We start from the raw sequence: 19,334 nt of genomic DNA on the forward strand, positions 1-19,334 counted from the left end.
ATGAACATGTTCACCATATGGAAATCAGACAAGCGCCAATCATCGCTCCAGGAAGCCACAGACCTCGACACACCGCTATTTTCCGAGCTGCTCCTTTCTCTCGAGAGCCGACAGCGCTTTCTGGAACTTGCCTGGAAGGTCCAACCTCCTAGTCCGTCAAAAGCAGACAACCTCGAGAGATTTGAATTTTACTTCCATCATTACCATGAATGCTGCGGGAAGATCTCGTCAGTCATCAAAACATGTTCACATAGGCACGTCTGCCAAACAATCCGAGAACTAAAGGACCGCACACGAGAACAATGTGAAGAGGCGGTACTGCAATCGCTTCCAGCTGGCTCCACTGCTGCTATGGCGGCCGAGCTGGTTGACTTTACCGGCAAGGCAGCACTTTTCATAGACTTTGCAGACTGGGATTCGACGGAGTCCCTACCGATATTCTTGTCGCGGAAAATTGCGAGCAAGTCAACGATCAAAGATGAGTTCCGAATGCGCAGATCATTCAATGCAAGAGCATTTGCGATGGTCGCAGGTATCAATGTTCAATGGACTCGAAATCTCGCCGAGCATCTCGAGGTAACAGGCGACGATTCAGACATTGCCATCTTCCACTGTGTCGCCGCACTGGATCTGTATGAGCAATCCGAGTTCAACCAGATGCTACCCGCCGGCTTTGTGGAGGAGACACGGCGCACCTTGGCCCTGATGCTTCCGAGCGCAGACCAAAATACGCAGGCATGGTTGGAAAAGCAAAAGCGCAAACGGAAACTGGATCCTCGATGTGGCAGCTGCCCGCACTTGAAAGCATCTCAGCGGCACACTCGGGACTTTGACTTCTGGAGGGATCGTATCGTTGTTGCAAAGGAGGTCTTTGACGAGCACCAGCCCAAGGGCATTCTGCAGGTCTGGCGCGATAACCGAAACCAGGTTCAGTGGTGGACATTCTGGATAGCCATTATCTTGTTCATCTTAACGATCATTGCCTGCGTTGAGGGTGCCCTGCAGGTGTACAAAGCTTACCGCCCCTCAAGTTAGAGGAGTCGCAAGACCAAGCACTCGCAACCTACGAGAACGCCTGCCCTATATCCTGTTGATAGACGTCTCAGACACAGGTAACTCATTCCGGCGGAGTTGACTTGTTGGCTAATAACCTGAGGGAGTATTTAGGTGTTGGACATTCCTTTTGGGGCCCATTCCCAGAGGCTTTCATGAGATCCTCAGGCCAAGGGCTGAAGGTCGAGTCCTGTTCTAGCCCATGGACAGAGGAGTTCTCGATAAGAGGGTATATTCGTATCTCAAGCCCGACATTGTTGGCAAGAGCTGAATACGAGTACTTAGAGTATTGGGCACCTTTGCCAGTAGGCCATATTGGGCCCAATCATAGGTAGGTTTGTGTGATCCTGGGGGAGCGAATGCAGGTTTAGTGTATCTGGGATCCTACCGAGTGCGGGGTGTCGAGAAGGGCACTGAGGAGACCGAGACATGGCACCGTCTGGACTACTCTGTTGGTGGATGTTGCATAGAGTCCACCGACCACACACATCACCGCAGACTCTGTTGGTCCGTCAATCAAGCAGTCCCTTTTCCTCTCGTATATACGCAGACTCATTATGCGGTTTCCACATTGACTCTTACACGGACGGACCTGTCATGCTACAACCTCGGTCTTCCGGCCGCGCCATTCGTTTGCTGGAGCTACCAAGAAATCCTCCAAGCCGGTGCCACGAACTGGCCGTGGACAGCCAACTCACACGAGGAACGGCTCTTAGTGCGCCGACGACCTCCCTGGATGCCGAAGAATCTCTTTTCTAACCCCAGGAGACAGATCGATTAACGAGATGCAAAGTGGCCCATTGATACCGCGTTGCGGCATTCTTATCTTTTCCAGGGGACACGGCTTTGATCTCCGTGGGCTCCTAAGCTCGGGTATTACGTTTTTGAATGCCAGATCTTGGAGACATGGGCCGGCCAACCATTACTATCCCCGCATCGCGAACCGAAAACTTATATATGAAAAGTGGCCCTGGTACGTACAGGGGGGGGTTTTTTCGGGGGCAGTCTCTCATAACTTCCTGCGATGGCACACGATAGTCCCCAGATCTCGATGAGCCGAGACCCCTCGCCTAGAAGCATCCAGATGAGCCTGGGGGAGACGACAACGTCCATGAAGGAGGCCAAAGTCCAGGATATCAGCATCACCGAGGCGAATGCTCCGGGGGCGGTTGACCCCGAAACCCCTCCAGACGGGGGTTTGAAGGCGTGGATCGTGGTTTTCGGGTCATTCTTTGCCTTTATGTGCAGTTTCGGCTGGTTGCAATGTGAGTCTCGATTGCCTTTCTGGGAGAACCTACCCTGCACTCTTCTCGCACCCAATGCCTCTTTTCTACGCGAGTACTTGAGTCTTTTGGGCTGATTTCCGGATCTCCTGGACAGTACAGGTATCGGCATCTTCCAGGATTATTACCAGAACTATCTGCTCCGTGGACTGTCTCCGAGCACCATTGCCTGGATTTCGTCCGTCCAGTCCTTCGTGCTGTATATCATGGTAAGTCACCGCATGCCCCCGCCAAAGAGGAAGAGAGAACTCAACCGTTGATGTGTTCGCAGGGGGGCGTCTCAGGAAAGCTGTATGACAACTACGGACCAAGATGGCCTCTATTGGTCGGGTCCTTTCTCACGGTCTTCGGGATGATGATGACCTCCGTCTCCAAAGAGTATTATCAGATCTTCCTCTCCCAGAGTATCTGCTGGGCCGTGGGACTCAGTCTCGTTTTCTTCACGAGTATGTCTTACCGCCCCCATGCTTCCTCCTATACCTTAAGGCACTGACGTTGTCCACAGCCGCAGGTGTCTTGGGGACTTGGTTTAAACTGCGCTATCCCCTGGTCATAGCCATTGCCGTGTGCGGTTCCAGCCTCGGCGGAGTTATCTTCCCGATCATGATGGACCGTATCACACAGTCTCTGGGCTTTCCGTGGGCAATCAGGATCGCGGCTTTCCTGAGCGTGGTGCTCTTGGCCATTGTCAATCTCACAGTCAAGGCGCGGACACCGCCACGGCCTCAGCCGCTGCGCATTTCCGAGTTCGCCAAACCTTTCGCGAAGCTTTCATTCTCGCTGACCGTGTTTGGCACATGCTTGATCTACTTCAGCATACTCTTGCCTTACAACTACGTTGTCGTGCAGGCGAGGCAGGCTGGAATGTCCTCGAATTTGGTTCAATATCTGGTACCGATCATGAATGCAACAAGGTAAGCCAAACACACACACGCCGGTATTCTTACTACACGGCACGCGTGCTAATAAGATTTCCAGTGTACCTGGACGCCTTATACCTGGCTATATCGCTATTCGTTACGGGGGATACAATATTTTCATCATCATCTCGATCATATCAGGCGTCCTGTGCCTTGCCTTGTGGCTACCGGCAAACTCCAATGCCACGATAGTGACTTTTGCGGCGCTTTACGGAGCTTTCGGCGGCGGGATATTCACCATGGTGTCGTCGCTCGTCATTTACGACTGCCCTATCCCTGAGTTGGGGGTCCGCTATGGGACCTTTTTCATGACGGTTTCGTTCATGTTGTTGGCGGGGAATCCGGTCGGTGGAGCCATTGTCTCGCTTGAAGGTGGAGGATATACAGGCTTGAAGATATTTACCGGGGTGACGCTGCTAGCAGGGGTGTCTTTCGTCATCATGGCAAGGTTGCTGATTACCAACTTCAAACTCAGGGTCGTTGTATAGGCGCAAAATATGGGGCGCAGCTGCACATGTTGACCCGAACGTGGAATAAAGACGAAGCTTAGAGGTTTTCGAGTAAATGAAACAAACTGCCCTAGGCCTCCATGTTGAGAACGAATTGAATACACAGGGCGTTAACTTACACGTACCCCTAGGGCGGCTCAACATACCCAGTAGATAACTGGTCTTCGTCAAAACGGGGTACGCCCTCTTTGTTTGTGGCTTTTCCCGAGCACAGCCACGATCGATGTGCTGCCCAATCCAGCCATATTGGCAGGACAGCGCCCCTTCAATTGCAGCCTGGTACGCGAATGAACGACGGTCCTTCGATCTATCTGAGAACTTCCTAAACGCTACAGCCCTAGTTTGAATATCTGTGGGTTCTGTGATTGTCGTTTATGCAGGAGTGCAAGCCACAGGAGACTGGGAATTCGGATTGGTATTGGATCATTGATTGTTGCTCTGGTGATGTTTTGGTTTCTTCCTAGGTCACATGCCAACCATACCATATACCATACCTTCTCTGCTGACGTTGAAGGGTATCTGATGAATGTCTGACTTTATCGGACCATTGGATTATCTTTGCTCTTGCATCCTTGCGAAGTAATGATCTCGTCCGCCGCTTGTCTGTTTCCCCGACCTCCACAACAAAGTCAAGTCGCAGAACGTCTGCGGGTACAAAGGTTCGAACCTATCGGTGCTCTTTGAAAACGAAGAGGAACAAGAAGTCAGGCTCTCTCTTCCGCCACAAGGACACGCAACGAAGCAAGTGCTCAATCTTAAACCTCCCACTCTGCCTGCTGCATATTCGGCTCGGACACCAGAAGTCTGCGTCTTCTGCCCACCGCGTCTATTTGTCGAAACATTCTGAGACATCCTTCGAGTTTGTGTTGAACATTGGCGATGTCATCTTTCCAAAGAGACGATTTTGATCTCCGTGGCCACCGAGTGGAAGAATCCACAGTACCGCAAACCGTCAGGAATCTTACACGATACTTCGCAAACTTTAAACTTGAGATCATCTCGACATATAGCTGTGAACTGTGAGAATGTGTCGCTTCGAATAGCAGCAGAAATGAGGATGGCCACGTCTGGGAAGTGGTCCTTCAGGACGCCGAGGAGTTCGGCTAGTGGTCGCAGGATGTCGGGGTGGTAAGTAATGTCGGCGCCAATGACAAGGTCGTAGCGCTTGCCTGACTTCTCTGCTTTATGCAGCAATTCATCAATTCCCGCCCGATCCGTCCAGTCTAGTTGGCGAACTTCCGGCGATTGACACCCATCAAGAACGCCGTTTTCCTGATTCAACAGAATATTTTTCACCAAACTCTCGCAAACAAGTCCTAAACCATCGGTTGCCAGCACAGATGAGGCCTTGAGGTGAGCAGCGCATAGCAAAGAAAGAAGTCCAGTTCCAGCACCCAGTTCGAGGACATGCTTGTTGCCTACACGTTCTGGTTGCTGGGTAAAGAGATACCACGCTAGATGCAATGCAGCCTCCCACGTACGAAGACCAACATTGTTGCCTCTGGAGAGGAGATTCCTGGCTTCGTTGATGAGGACTGGCCGGACTCCAGGCTCGTCAAGGGGAAGTGGAGGATAGTACGAGTGAACACGTAGTTGCTGTGCTTCTTCTGTCTGGTCCTGTTGGGGGAGGCTGGAGAGGTAACCCATATGCTCCATTAGATGATCTGAGACTTGCTGCAGCGTAATCAGATGTCAGTCGTTCAACGTCGGGAAGGGGGCAGGATGACAAGGACATGGCATGGGGACGGTCGTCATCAATTGCTTCGGCTCTGTCGGATTTCAGCCTACATCTTCTTCGGGGTCCTTGCAAGAGTCTTCAATCTCTTCAATCAGACGTCGCAAAATCCTGCCCTGATACCGTGGGGGAGGCAAGTATTTGTTCTGGCTAGAGTCGAAGAAATACCGATACAAGCAGTCTTGCACGTCCGGATTCACCAGGAGCGCGCCTGGGGGGTAAGTCAAATCATTGATCTGCTGCATGTACTGCCGATAGAACTTGGTCACAATCGGCTCTACTCCGGCTCGAGTGATGTCCATCCCGAAGGGAAGCGGCGGGTCACCGAGTCTGTGTGCGGTGTGTTTTTGTGCAGAATCAAGACCAGAGGGGCTCAAATATCAATGACCCAAAGACGTATGACCCGAGATACGCGTTCTCTTGCACTGAAACGCACATATGTCTTCCAGTTCGCACATCAGGAGAATGGAAAGAAATTGCAAGTTGGTTTGCATGGTAGTATGTGGTGGGAAATGGCACTAGCCAAATACAGAGTAGCGCGGCAGGCGCCAAGATTTCGAAATGCCAAGCCCACAATTTTCGGGAAGGAGCGAATCTTTGCTCGACACTGCGGCCTTTCCACAACTGCAGTCAATTTGAGTGTCGAACAAATTCATCTCGACCAGCTCGACAGTTCCATCCTTCACTGTCTCGATTGCGATCCGTCGACAGACAACCGCAAAGAATCGCAATCATGGCCGACTCACCGGTCACCATCCGAACTCGCAAGTTCATCACCAACCGACTGCTGTCGCGCAAGCAGATGGTCCTGTAAGGGCGCACACTCCCCAGATCAATTCGCAATGGCATCAATTTTTCAGAGGTCTCAAGCTGACATGTGTATGATTTTCTCTGCTGCAGTGATGTCCTCCACCCCAACCGCCCCAATGTCTCCAAAGACGACCTCCGCGCCAAACTCGCCGAAGTCTACAAATCCAACAAGGACCAGATCAACGTGTTCGGCATGCGGACGCAATACGGTGGCGGCAAGTCCACTGGCTTCGCTCTCATCTACGACTCCGTCGAGGCCATGAAGAAATTCGAACCGCACTACAGATTGGTCCGAGTGGGTCACGCTACCAAGATCGAGAAGGCCAGCAGACAGCAGCGCAAGCAACGCAAGAACCGGTCGAAGGAGTTCAGAGGCACGGCGAAGACAAAGGGTGCGAAGAAGTCCAAGGACAAATAAACGCGTGCTGGCTTCTGGGTGTGGTGGTTATGTTGGGTGGTGGATGTGGACTGTGGTGCCGGATCGAGGGAGGCAATGGTTGCTTGTGCTTGTTCATGGACTAGAAAGAAATGACAAAAGCCAGGCCTGCTACTTGTCCCCGAAAGGAGATTTATGGTGGTGTTGAAGCATGGTCAAGTACGCCCTTTCCCAGATGAAGACAGAGCCGCCTATTGCGTGCAATCTTAGAGGGGGAACCATTTTCTGCATTGAAGTTTGCGGAATGGGCAATGGCGCAACGAGATCGACACTGCATTGAAATGATATCAAACTTGTGAAATGCAAAAAGCAACGAGTCACCTTGCCAAACTTCCTACAACCTGCGTGAACTCTGATCATACCTCGTATCGCTGTACCGCACATCGGAGAGATAACCGAAGTCGACAGGGAAATAGAACATGTGGACTAGCTGATAGGTCAGTCAGCGATGGCGACCTTGAGAATGAGATGACAATAGTATGCCTTTTGTTTTGTTTTGTTTTCTAGCCCACGCTACAGTTTTCAACAATCTGGGTCAGGACACAGGTCGATGGGCAAGCAGGGTCCTCGTCTATCACAGCATCGCCGTCTGGCTTTCCACCAGCTGGGCCAAGAAAAGCAGGGAGACGGGTAGACAGACAAGTGAGTAAGCACAGTGGCAGGTAGGTGGTAGGAGGTAATCATACACGGCTCGTGCTCCTTCATAGTTCTGTCTGTCTGGGTCTGCTTCTCCATCGCTCGAACAACTAAACGGACTCTGTCCCGTGGCGCTGCTCAGTCCATCCCTTCCATACACAGCAGAACGAATACAAAACCCCCGCTCGTGGCATGGCGTACACATCTGGAGAGCACTCATACATGAAACCCTTTTCGTAAGACGGCATACTTTTTCTTCCTCCGATCATCATTTCACTGTGCTCGGAACGAGGCCACCAGCTCGAACATTGCAAGCCAAACTGAATCGATGACTCGGACCTCCCTTTCCAAAAGCTGTTATCTCCTCTTAGCCCTCTTCCAACCATCTTTTCGGAATCATGAAGTCCAACGGAAAACCGAACAGAACATGGAGCTGATATTAATTCTACCATCGTGATAGCCCGAAATGTATTGCCGAATCCCCTCGGCTGTGGTGCGGTCCTGTGCTCCTTCTGCGGCATGGAAACGTGTCCTGTTGCTTATTAGATTTATCTGATTCATATAAAATTGGCAGTATACAGAAAATATATTTTGAACGCGCACAGATTGGTCGAGCAACAAGTTTTGAGACAGTACAGAGACATTAGACGAGATTTTGGCGCGGGTCAGGAAACGGAAATATGGTATCACAGCACCAGGGTGCTTTTCAGTAAGTTGACAAGGTGTTGTTGATCGAAGTGATCGAAGTGCGAGTCGACTCGGTTGTCTGACAGCTGGAACAGTCTGGACTGCAGTCATCTGAGCCCGATTCTGGGCGTGGAACCATGGCTCGCCCGTAGAATGGCCCAGTAAAGGATTGGTTTGAAGCACTCATCGACTGTGAGCTGTGCCCATTCGCGGAGCCTTTGTACCCGTATGTCGCAGCATGGTCCTCAACGGAGGACTTAAGGCTTTGGTGGGAGACCGCACTCAACGATGAATGCTGCGAGAGAGTATGTTCTGCTGGAGCAGTTGTTGCCACTGCTGGCTGGGCTTCGTTGACAACAAGCTGCTCGCCAGATGCCACCGACGTCGCAGAGAGCACTTCACCCAAACCCATTTGGCCGTAAGTCAGGTCCTGGACTCTGTAGGAAATATTTTCCCTGGCATTGTGTTGTTCTTGAGCTCCGTTTGAGTCTGCTTGGGGTGACATCTGCTGAACAGAGGTCGCACTGTCACCGTTCCAATAGCTCTGGCTGCGTTGGCTTACAGCAGAAATCGGGAGATCCACTGAACTGGCCGGTGTAGGGATATAGCTTCGTGCACTGATGGGCTGTGGCAAGATACGGTCTGATGGAAGGCTTCCACCAGCCCCAATTGTTTGGAATGATTGAGGAGCTTCATTAGGCATCGTATAAGAGGTGCTAGTTGCCTGAGCATTGGGTTGAGGTACATATTGCTGAGTCTCTGGCCAAAGTGAACCAGGATGAGGTCGAACCCCGTGGCCGTGGATATAGTAGGCGTTGTTCGTAGACATCGGATCCGTGTTCGGGAGAATGTACGGAGGAGGTTGGGTGGTGTAAGGGCTAGTTCCCTCATCATCTGGGTATGGTGAGTAAGGTCCGACATATTGTGCTCTCCCCCAATCAACGCTTGTACTTTGATTGGTGTATCCGCCATATTCAATGCCACTGGGCACAGGGTGGTATTGCAGACTGCTTTGTGGACTGCACCTTGACGGTACAGACACATAATTCAGACGGTGATGCGCAGGAAGCGAGTATGGTGAGTATCGTGGAGGTCCATGCCACGCTCGAAAGCCATACTGACTGGGGTCCACCGAGGAAACCTGGAGGTTGTTAGACGGTTGTGTATGTCTGGATTGAAGACGAAAGACGAAAGCTCACCCGCAGAAAGCGACATGAGTCCTCTAGGCCCGAGTTCTTGCAGTTTGCACATGCCTGGCTATCACCTTCGTTGCCACTGCATTTGATTTTGCGTTTCCGGCATCTTTCACACTGCAAGACGTGAGCAAGTGATATTTTGAGTTTGCTTGCCACGGACTTTTCGATACATACTGCAACTGGTACCCGCTTTCTTGAGCCGCTCGTTGCTCTGCTATCTGGTTCAGACGTGGGTGTTGTACGGCTGCTGAGGTGGCCTCCAGTTTCATATTGGTCATGGATGTGAGAACTTTGGCTCAGGGCCATATGGGGACCTCTCTCATTGCGTCTGAAGAACTCAAAGTCCGGGTAAAGTGATCGTGTGGAGATCTAGAGCTTGTGTCAACACGAAGGAATGCGACATCCGGGGGTTTCTTTTACCATGACGTGCTTCGCAAAGCAATATGGACACAAGCGGTCAAGGCTCCTCGATCGTCAAAAATTGCGTTATCACCAACCGCCACCTCGACCACGACCAGTTCTGAAGCAAGCTCTCTGACAACGATCCCAGACCATCAAGTAGCTCAGAGCTGGTTCTGAGCAATGAAAACTGGCGAGTGAGCAGAAAGGTAGCCAGGATCAGGTTGATAGTGACATTTTCAAGGGCATACTCCAATAGGAAAAAAGATGGGCAAGCTTCAACAGTTGTGGGAGCCGGATCAATGAGGTATGTCATATCATGATCGGTGTCGAGCTGAAAAGCTTTGCTATTCTCTCAAATTACGCCTGGATCAAGTCACGCTTTCGGACTTGGCCTTTGAAACCTGATCTAAGATTCCCTTGTAACGGCCAATGCAGGCGTCCGACCGTGTGACCATGATGCTTGGTCCACTGCGACAACTTGATTCAACGGGCATAAGATGGTCTGACCAGTCATCAATCAACTGATGGAGCGCCTGCCATATCAGCTGTGAAACAAATCGGACGCACAAGACCAATCAAAACATGACGATGCCTCAGAGACCAACCTGCGAACAGTACTTGAGCAGTAGGTGCAGGTAGCATTGGTTCTGGATCTAGCGTCGACAGGTTCCATGTGGGGAAACAAAACAAGCCCACAGCCTCTTTGAGCCACACCTGGAGGGATATGGGTTACGCACCTTCCAACGGACATGCTCTTCAAAGGGTGGGATATCAATCATCCAGTGCTGTTGGTACTAGCTCCAACAAGAGGCAAAGGATGGATTCTGTTTGCTCCCAGCATGTCTCCGCCTTGATTGGCCACAACCCCCTGCAGAGAACGTGGCATATGCATCATCCGCACCGGAGCAAACTCGCAGCTGATAACACCGTTTGAGAATTGGGCCATGGCTAGAGGGACGAGGGCCAAGTCCTTTGCGCAAACTTTTCAAATTCTGATATCGAGGAAGATTGGCTTTCGACTGCACAGCCTTACCACCCGTTAACTGGTTATGCATTTGGCTGTTGACAATCTATGCTGAGCAGATAATCCGTGCAACATAGCCACTCGAGGCCACGAAGATTCTCCGACTGAAATAGGTCCGGAATATACGGGATTTTCTCATGTGCTAAGCTTGCAACAAGGTTGATGCACATGACAGAGGGTAGCGGTGGTGCATGTCACCAGTAGGAGGTCTCCTGAGTCGGATTGAACCCTGTGTCCAATGTCAGCCCCTGGGCAAGGGCTGCAAAAAGCCTGCGGAACATCACAGGATATTTTGGTCGCACAAGATGTCGAAAGGTTGACCTCATTCCCTAGAAGCCCAACGTGCAGCGCGATTTGACAAATCAGAGACTGAGTTTCAGGTGCCTCTTGGTCACACAAAGGCGCATCAATACCAGGATGGAGCCCCAACGAGGCTAGAACTGCCGCCACACTTTTGTGGGAGGCAACCAGGAAGATCCCTCCGTAGGGTGTGGGCACGACAGGAAGTAGTGCTGAAGGCAACCCCCGAATGCTACCATCCTCAATGTGACCAAGGGTGCCATGAACCGCCAATACCTTTGTCACAGGACATCATAATATAGAGGATGCAAAGAGTATTGCCATCTCCGTCGTGTAAACCGTTGCAGACCCCCGCCACTTGAGGATTGTCAGGTTGGTCGTAGACGCGGAAAAAGAATCTCCATCAGCTGACGTTTGAAAACAAGCCGGGTGAGATCGCAGCCTCCCTCTGTGCAGGCTCATGTGGTGCAGAGCAATGCTGGTTGCAGGATAAAGGAGGGTTGATAGCCCGCCTAGGCCAGGACGGCTGGACCTGTCATCGAAGCGGGTGGAAGCCGAGAAGGAAGACGGTTCGTGACAGAATCGGGGGATTTTTGTATGACTGTGCGAAAGGAGAACAGAAGGGATGGGTAGTTGCATGGCCAAAAGTCGTGTACAGAGTACCTCCTCGTCAATAAAAGGCCTACATTGACTTGCCATGAGAAAGCGAGTGGTTGAACATGTTGTCCTCCACAGTCATGCTGACGAATGAGAATGACTAGTCGGACAGGTGGCCCGTTGGGTCTTCAAGGTGGACAATGTACACCAAGATGAGAGGTCTAGCAAGCTAGGCTAGAACCACGGCGGGAGCATTGGCGCAGGAGAGCGGAAGCGTAGGTACTGATAGCCTAGCGAGCCTCAGTTCAACCCATCTAAGACGAATGATTCTCCCCGATGTCGGCAATACCTGTGTAATGAGCAAGACAGGAGGGAAGGCAGCCTGGACGGACCAGGAAGAAGCTGCCAGCTGGACGAGATCATGATGCAGGGAGAGCAAGATGGCGAGGATGGTTACAAGGTGCTGAGAAGCCCCAAATGGGCTGCAGGCGCAAGAAGCCGCCTTGGCAGCGCGTTTAAAATGACGGCCTGGCTGGTCATTTCAAGTTTTCTCTTGGATGTCGCTGTGGCGATCTAGACACACCAAAGCAACTCATTGCATCAATTCCCATGCCCTGAGTAGCCACCTCCCCTTGTCATTCAGTCTACGACTTCATTGCGCATCAGATAGCAACAGCCATCGCCTCGTGACATCCGTCATTGCTGCCCCAGGGACCGCACGCATGCCCAACAGGCGGGAGATTCTTGAGGTACACCCGGAATTATCATCTCTAGGGCCTTCACCATGAGCGTGATACTGGAGACGTCTCTGGGCGAAATTGTTATCGATCTCTTGGTTGACAACGCACCCAAATGCTGTGAGAAGTAAGACCTCTACCATGCCATGTCGCTTCTGTCAATGCGCTGACCGGTGATTTAGCTTCTTGAAACTCTGCAAAATCAAGTATTACAACTTCTCCCCGTTCCACAGCGTCCAGAAAGGCTTTAGCTGTCAGACTGGAGATCCACTCGGTCCAGATTCACCCGACAGTGATGGCGGCAGTTCTATCTGGGGCTTGCTATCAGGCCCCTCGAAGAAGAGTTTCATAGCCAACATCGACCCGAAGCTGAAACATTCCCAGCGTGGGACAGTCAGTATGGCCACTGTGCCCTCGCCCCGCGACCCTGATGAGCGACTCGCCGGCAGCCAGTTCATCATCACTCTCGGAGACGACATTGACTACTTGGATGGAAAGGCCGCGCCTTTTGGCATGGTAGTCGAAGGTTTCGATACTCTAGACAAGATCAACAGTGCCTTCACAGATGCCAATGGCAGACCCCTCAGGGACATCCGGATCCGGCACACCATCATATTGGAAGATCCCTATGACGACCCCCCAGGGCTGGTTGTCCCTGACTCAAGTCCTGCCCCGACCAAGGCACAATTGGCAACTGTTATGATCGCCGACGATGAAGAACTAGACGAGGAAGTGGATGAGGCTGCTATGGAGAAGCTGCGAAGAGAACGAGAGGCAAGGGCACAGGCTCTAACTCTCGAAATGGTTGGTGACCTCCCTTTTGCTGAGGTGAAGCCTCCTGAAAATGTTCTTTTTGTCTGCAAACTGAATCCCGTTACGAATGATGAAGATCTCGAGTTGATCTTCAGCCGCTTTGGCAAAATCCTTTCTTGCGAGGTCATCAGGGACAAACGCACTGGTGACAGCCTGCAGTACGCCTTCATTGAGTTCGAGAATCAAAAGGACTGTGAGCAAGCCTACTTCAAGATGCAAGGTGTGCTCATCGACGACCATCGCATCCACGTGGACTTCTCCCAGAGCGTCTCTAAGTTGTCTGACACCTGGAGAGACGCAACGAACTCGAAGAGAGCAAGGCAATCTGGAGGTTTTGGTGGGATTGCAAGCCTCGAGAAGCGACGGCATTATCGAGAGGACGGTGGCCGTGGGCAAAATGGCGGCAACTACAGAATGGTCTTTGACAAAGATGACATTCGCCGAAACAGAGAGCCCCGACGAGAAGAGGGATCGCGAAGATCTCGCAGCAGAAGCCCAAGATATGACAGCAAAGAATCCAGACGGGATGAATACCGACCTAGAGATCAGGATAAACACGACCACAGGGATCGTCGGGAAAGGCATCAATATCGTGACAGAGATCGGGATAGAGACAGAGATGGTGACAGAGACGGAGGAGGGCGAGGACAGTCGTATCGCTCAGGTTCCTGGAGGGACAGAGACCGCTGATCTGAGAGACCGTAGGGTACATTGATGCCTGTACAACAATTGCTAGCTGGCTCCTTCCATACTGCAAACATCGTTCATGCGTAAACGTGGATGATTGGACTGTATTGTGGCCATGCATAGTATATCTCGTCGGTTGAAACCTTGTCATACGTCACCACGAGGCTGAGGTGATTTTGGAGAGGGCGAAGGATGCGGAGATGTTTTGGAAACTGTTGTCTCACCGCGCTAAACATCCCTCCTCCCTTCCCAGAACCCGCCAGCTGAGCCAGCTGAACCAAAGCTGATCTTGCCGGCCCCATTTGGGAGCTGTCTTCTTTGAAAGGGTGAGCAGTTGTCTTTGTCCGCCAAAGGTGACACCTTTCTTCCCTCCCACGGTACTCTCTCCTGCCACTTCCTCTGCACCACCAGTTGCATTGCGATCGCCAACAACGACTCACGATGGCTGCAAACATGGTAAACACGCTCCTTGAAAAGCTGCATCTGACCTCCAAGGATCAGGGTGCTCCTGCCCAAGAGCCTGACGAAGAGGAGTTGAAGGCCTTGCGTCAGAAATACGAGAAGGCGAATCAAGAACATGTCTTTGCTTTCTACGATGAACTTGACACTGAAGGGAAGGCTGCTCTGTTTGAGCAGCTGTCCAACTTCGACCCAGACCGCATCAATATCCTCGCAGACAAGGCCCTGTACCCTCCGAAAGACTCGGACCAGCAGCCACCTTCCATCAATCCCCTTCCCGAGTCCGCCACTGCCTCCCTCCTCGATGCCTCAGACGACCAGAAAGAAGAGTGGTACAAGGCTGGGCTTTCTCTTATTGCACAGAACAAGGTTGCCGTGGTCCTGATGGCAGGTGGACAAGGCACCAGATTGGGAAGCTCTGATCCCAAAGGATGCTTTGACATTGGCCTACCAAGCAAGAAATCATTATTTCAGATGCAGGCAGAGCGAATCTGGAAGGTGCAACAGTTGGCCAAACAGCACGCTGGCTCTTCGGCGGATCCAATAGTCCCCTGGTATGTCATGACTAGCGGTCCTACTCGAGCACCTACGGAGAAATTCTTCGAGAAGCACAACTACTTCGGTCTGGCCAAGGAGAACGTCATCATCTTCGAACAGGGCGTGCTCCCGTGCATTTCCAACGAAGGGAAGATTCTCATGGAGAGCAAATCCAAGGTCGCTGTTGCTCCGGACGGTAATGGCGGTATTTACCAAGCTTTGGTGTTGTCCGGGGCTCGTGCAGATCAGCAGAAACGTGGCATTGAACACGTCCATGCATACTGTGTTGACAACTGTCTTGTCAAAGTTGCCGATCCGGTGTTCGTTGGCTTCGCAGCATCGAAAGACGTTGACATTGCCACCAAAGTTGTGCGAAAGCGAGCTGCTAACGAGCCCGTTGGTCTGATCGTGGAGAAGAACGGAAAGCCCGACGTGGTGGAGTACTCTGAGATCGACAAAGAGATGGCCCAGGCTACGGACAGCTCAGATCGCCTCAAATTCCGAGCTGCCAACATTGTCAACCACTACTACTCATTCAGATTCTTCGAGGCCATCGAGGAATGGGGCCACAAGTTGCCTCATCACGTTGCCAAGAAGAAGATCCCTTACATGGACACTGAGACGGGTGAGACCGTAAAGCCGGAGAAACCAAACGGCATCAAGTTGGAGCAGTTCGTGTTTGATGTCTTTCCATTTGTCCCCATGGACAAGTTCGCGTGCTTTGAGGTCGACCGGAAAGAGGAGTTCTCGCCATTGAAGAATGCTCGTGGCTCAGCAGAAGACAATCCAGATACCAGCAAAGCAGACATCATGGAACAGGGAACCCGATGGCTGACAGCGGCAGGAGCCACGGTCGTGTCCGAGGGCAACGACAAGGGCGTCGAAGTGTCTCCGCTCATTAGCTATGTATGTTGCCGCCTTTCGTTCTTGAAAATGCTTATCGCTAACACTTGTGTCAGGGAGGTGAGGGTCTCGGCTACCTGAAAGGGAGAGAGATCAAGGCTCCGGCTGTGATCGAGAGAAGCCCGTCGGAGTAGACCAGTCCAGATTGGATGGGGATACAGGCTGCATGGTCATGACTTTGATGGAATAGAATGACTGCAAGGTTTCACGGTTGGGTACTGCAGTGGGAGTTATCAAGCAAGCTGGGATGATAAAAAGAGATATGATATACTTAGAGACTATCCTGGAGAGCATATGCTCAGGAATCAGCAGTCAGTCTTCACTGCATATATGTAGTTCCACATCACCCATCTCTCAGTAGGGGTGTGTGAATGTGATGGCCTGTATCACTGCTATCACCAACACCCCGACGGTCCAGCCTTTTCAAGCGCCGTAGCGAATCGGTCCCCACAGACTTAAAACGGCGCTAATCCCCCTTCGTGTAAGCGGTCTTGGCATTTGTGGATTCCGGGATTTGCGACTCTGGACAGTTTCCTCGTCGCCTTCATTTTTTTCTCTTCCACCAGTTGGTGTTGATCGGTCGTCGTACGGTTCTACGGAGGCTGGAAGTCGTTGGAAAGGTCGTGTGGGAAGTTGCGCCATCTGTAAGTGACTGCCGCTCCAGTTCTTTCTCGCTGCAAGCTTGCTTTGTTCGCTTGTGCCCCTCTTTGAACCCAATTCCCAAGTTCGAGGAGATCCCCCTTCTGCACCTATCCGCGATCTTGCATCTTCCAACGGCTAACGTCCGATCACAGGTTGCGGGACTTGGGATTCTCGAACGCGGTTTCAATTGAGCAGGTATGCTCTCCTCCATTTTTTTTGATACGCCGCGCCTGTTCCTTATCGGTGGTCGAAATGATCGAAACGTCCAATCGACAAGCTATGCATGCGCTTGGGGCAATCAATGTCGCGCGTACCACAATTTCAAGAGAAGGAATCTAACACTGTCGCCCTAGGGACCGAGGAAAAATTTCAGCAAAAGTAGTCAAGATGTCGTCTCTTTCCCGACGCGCCTGCTACAAGTGTGGTAATGTTGGCCATTATGCCGAAGTCTGCACTTCCTCCGAGAGGTTGTGCTACAACTGCAAGCAACCAGGCCACGAATCAAACCAGTGCCCTATGCCACGTACAACGGAGAGTGAGTACCGGTCTATCAACGATATCAGGTTCCCAGCGCTGACGGTGGTTTCCCGCAGCGAAACAATGTTACCATTGCCAGGGGCTAGGACATGTTCAAGCGGATTGCCCGACCCTGCGCATCAACGGCAGCCCTGCTACCGGTCGCTGCTACTCATGTGGCCAGATTGGGCACTTAGCTCGTAATTGCCCTACTCCTAACATGGGACCACCCACTCGTGGTCGTGGGGGTTATGGTGGCTTCCGCCCGGGCTACGGTGTCACCAACAACAGGGCTGCGATGTGTTACAAGTGTGGTGGACCCAACCACTACGCTCGAGACTGTCAAGCTCAAGCTATGAAGTGCTATGCCTGTGGCAAACTCGTCAGTCATTTTGAGCCCTCTTTTTCGGAGGACGTGCCGCTGACAATATGTGATTAGGGCCACATCTCTCGCGACTGCACTGCTCCAAATGGAGGGCCGTTGAACGCTGCAGGCAAGACCTGCTACAAGTGCGGACAGCCAGGCCATATCAGCAAAGATTGCACTTCCACCACTGAAACCAATGGTTCGGCGGTCGCTGTGACGAACGGAACTCCTGCTGATGCTCCTGCAGCTGCTCCTGCGGCGGATGCCACCGAGGTCTCTACCACTGCTGCCCCCGCCGCCGCAGTTGCGTAGAGCACCCAACCTCATTCCATCCTGCACCACAGCATAGCAGCTCAAATTTCCTTGTTTTGTTCCTCGTCCTTTGCATGTTGGTGTTTGAACTCCTCGTCGGAGCAATATCGACACACAGACAGTCCTTTCCGAAATCTACGTCCCCTCAGCATCCAGTTGTTATTGTTTTTTTCTGTCCATTATCCCCCTTTTCAGCAAATCAAACTTCCCGTCACGTTTACGATACCACGGAGGCTGCTATGCCTTTGATTCCTTTTTTTTGGCAATACGCATCGAATCATCGACGCCCCTTTTTGGCGTTCACGACCCTTCACACGACGAACAACCACTGCAAGACTTTTCACGATACAAAACCGGCAAGGCAGGAGAATGGGATCATCGACCACGAGAGAGAGTAAATCGGAACATGGACCAGTCTGAAACTTGCGGCAAAATTGAACGAACATGACTCCAGGATTTCACACGGATCACCCCCATTTGACGGTTTCATCTCCGGCGTTTTTCTGACGAAGATCATCGAATCTTGCTTTCCAATGCGCTACACAACGAAACGACTTTCCTTGGCTTTTCTCTACGATCGGAACACGCCACCGTTTGCAAAAAGGATCTGATTGAGAGGAAGTTAGACCACGCTTTCTGACGTAACCCCAACCGACTAGCTGGAGGGATAAGATAGCATACGGAGCGAAGCGGGCAGTGGACGGCAACGGAAGAAGTGAAAGCGAGGCAGACTGAGCGGGAGACACTGAGTTGTGAGAGTTGGAGGAGAACGGGAGCCTGAGCGAGTTGAGGCAATAGACCGGGTTGGGAGGCAATGAGTGACCCTTCGATGAGATCGATGGTTGCTTGGAGCACACGAAAGAAGAGCACACACCCAAAAAGGAGAATCAAGGTTGGCATCTGCAACTTGTGGGCCATCTTCCTCAGCATCATCATCACCATCATATCCCCTTTTATGAGATTTTTGCCACTTAATGAGAGAGCATCGCTATGCATAGTGCGGAATGCAGCTAGGATTTATTGGACTCTGCCCGACTTTTCTTTTGCGCATTGAGCATTGACAAGTAGTGCGAGACAGAACCTCGTCGGTCGATAACTTAGCTGGACCCGCCGACAACGAAAGCGACGGTGTGACCGATTTCGATCACTGAAGACGACCAAGTTTTGTAGAGGCTTGACGCGAACGGCTCAAGCAATCCTCAACCACCTTGCCTCTCGAGCGAATTCCAGATCCCCTGGTTCGTTTCAGTCTCCAAGCTGAGCAGCCGACGGAAGCGTCCTGACTGCGCCCGGTGTGCGTACGCGCCGGGGAACAACACCACCCACTCGCTCACTGAAAGGAAGCCTTCAAGAGGCTCTGGAGTATTTGCAGCCAAAGCAAGAGAGTTGGGATCTACACACAGCCACAAGTGGATCAACTGACGATGGACCGAGTGGGATATTTCCCTCCTCATTGCCGCATGCAGAGAACGTCAGAACACACACTTGAGACTCCTCTCTCTCGATCCCAATGCTTCAACATGGCTCCGACACCGACACCATGCCACGAACAGGACTTTGCATGCGCTTGCTCCCCGCTCCATCTCGCTCGAACCATCCAGCGAGACATCCCAGCATCGGTTTTGCATGCTCGCGCTGTAGGGTACAAGCGCCCTCCGGATGATGATATAGCTTGACCAAGACAAGACAAGATCTTCTGCTCCGGAACCCAGGACTCCGAACTGACGCTCGTCCTTCCCCAGGACCCGCAACGGGGCGACTGTGGATTTTTCC

General features: G+C 51.9%; 9 protein-coding genes across 9 annotated transcripts; 5 read left to right on the plus strand and 4 right to left on the minus strand.

Annotated features, from left to right (window-relative positions):
- On the plus strand, positions 1-1,035 carry PV07_01723 (uncharacterized protein; the record flags this gene model as incomplete). The annotated part of the gene is made up of 1 exon (XM_016388284.1): positions 1-1,035. The coding sequence occupies one exon, from the start codon at positions 1-3 to the stop codon at positions 1,033-1,035; it is 1,035 nt and encodes a 344-aa protein (XP_016255212.1).
- Positions 1,036-4,041: 3,006 nt separating this feature from the next.
- On the minus strand, positions 4,042-5,947 carry PV07_01724 (uncharacterized protein). Its single transcript, XM_016388285.1, has 2 exons — positions 5,554-5,947; positions 4,042-5,439 (listed from the first exon to the last, which is right to left on the minus strand). The coding sequence occupies exons 1-2, from the start codon at positions 5,800-5,802 to the stop codon at positions 4,648-4,650; spliced, it is 1,041 nt and encodes a 346-aa protein (XP_016255213.1). The 5' UTR covers positions 5,803-5,947; the 3' UTR covers positions 4,042-4,647.
- A 160-nt stretch (positions 5,948-6,107) lies between these two features.
- Positions 6,108-7,233, plus strand: PV07_01725 (uncharacterized protein). Its single transcript, XM_016388286.1, has 2 exons — positions 6,108-6,310; positions 6,401-7,233. The coding sequence occupies exons 1-2, from the start codon at positions 6,234-6,236 to the stop codon at positions 6,726-6,728; spliced, it is 405 nt and encodes a 134-aa protein (XP_016255214.1). The 5' UTR covers positions 6,108-6,233; the 3' UTR covers positions 6,729-7,233.
- Positions 7,234-7,492: 259 nt separating this feature from the next.
- On the minus strand, positions 7,493-7,903 carry PV07_01726 (uncharacterized protein; the record flags this gene model as incomplete). The annotated part of the gene is made up of 1 exon (XM_016388287.1): positions 7,493-7,903. The coding sequence occupies one exon, from the start codon at positions 7,901-7,903 to the stop codon at positions 7,493-7,495; it is 411 nt and encodes a 136-aa protein (XP_016255215.1).
- Positions 7,904-8,088: 185 nt separating this feature from the next.
- PV07_01727 (uncharacterized protein) lies at positions 8,089-10,434 on the minus strand (the record flags this gene model as incomplete). Its single annotated transcript, XM_016388288.1, has 4 exons — positions 9,686-10,434; positions 9,440-9,634; positions 9,269-9,379; positions 8,089-9,210 (listed from the first exon to the last, which is right to left on the minus strand). Exons 1-4 carry the CDS (start codon positions 9,686-9,688, stop codon positions 8,089-8,091), a joined length of 1,431 nt encoding a protein of 476 aa, XP_016255216.1. The 5' UTR covers positions 9,689-10,434.
- Positions 10,435-10,927: 493 nt separating this feature from the next.
- Positions 10,928-11,917, minus strand: PV07_01728 (uncharacterized protein). The gene has a single exon (XM_016388289.1). It carries the CDS (start codon positions 11,688-11,690, stop codon positions 11,283-11,285), a length of 408 nt encoding a protein of 135 aa, XP_016255217.1. The 5' UTR covers positions 11,691-11,917; the 3' UTR covers positions 10,928-11,282.
- Positions 11,918-12,190: 273 nt separating this feature from the next.
- Positions 12,191-14,053, plus strand: PV07_01729 (peptidyl-prolyl cis-trans isomerase-like 4). The gene is made up of 2 exons (XM_016388290.1): positions 12,191-12,452; positions 12,508-14,053. Exons 1-2 carry the CDS (start codon positions 12,373-12,375, stop codon positions 13,826-13,828), a joined length of 1,401 nt encoding a protein of 466 aa, XP_016255218.1. The 5' UTR covers positions 12,191-12,372; the 3' UTR covers positions 13,829-14,053.
- Positions 14,054-14,055: 2 nt separating this feature from the next.
- PV07_01730 (uncharacterized protein) lies at positions 14,056-16,140 on the plus strand. The gene is made up of 2 exons (XM_016388291.1): positions 14,056-15,727; positions 15,781-16,140. Exons 1-2 carry the CDS (start codon positions 14,267-14,269, stop codon positions 15,856-15,858), a joined length of 1,539 nt encoding a protein of 512 aa, XP_016255219.1. The 5' UTR covers positions 14,056-14,266; the 3' UTR covers positions 15,859-16,140.
- Positions 16,141-16,291: 151 nt separating this feature from the next.
- PV07_01731 (uncharacterized protein) lies at positions 16,292-18,845 on the plus strand. The gene is made up of 5 exons (XM_016388292.1): positions 16,292-16,368; positions 16,519-16,561; positions 16,720-16,901; positions 16,960-17,264; positions 17,322-18,845. The coding sequence occupies exons 3-5, from the start codon at positions 16,754-16,756 to the stop codon at positions 17,559-17,561; spliced, it is 693 nt and encodes a 230-aa protein (XP_016255220.1). The 5' UTR covers positions 16,292-16,368; positions 16,519-16,561; positions 16,720-16,753; the 3' UTR covers positions 17,562-18,845.
- The last annotated feature ends 489 nt before the right edge of the window (positions 18,846-19,334 follow it).

Source organism: Cladophialophora immunda (genome assembly GCF_000835495.1).
Source record: "Cladophialophora immunda strain CBS 83496 unplaced genomic scaffold supercont1.1, whole genome shotgun sequence".
Taxonomy (NCBI): Eukaryota; Fungi; Ascomycota; class Eurotiomycetes; order Chaetothyriales; family Herpotrichiellaceae; genus Cladophialophora; species Cladophialophora immunda.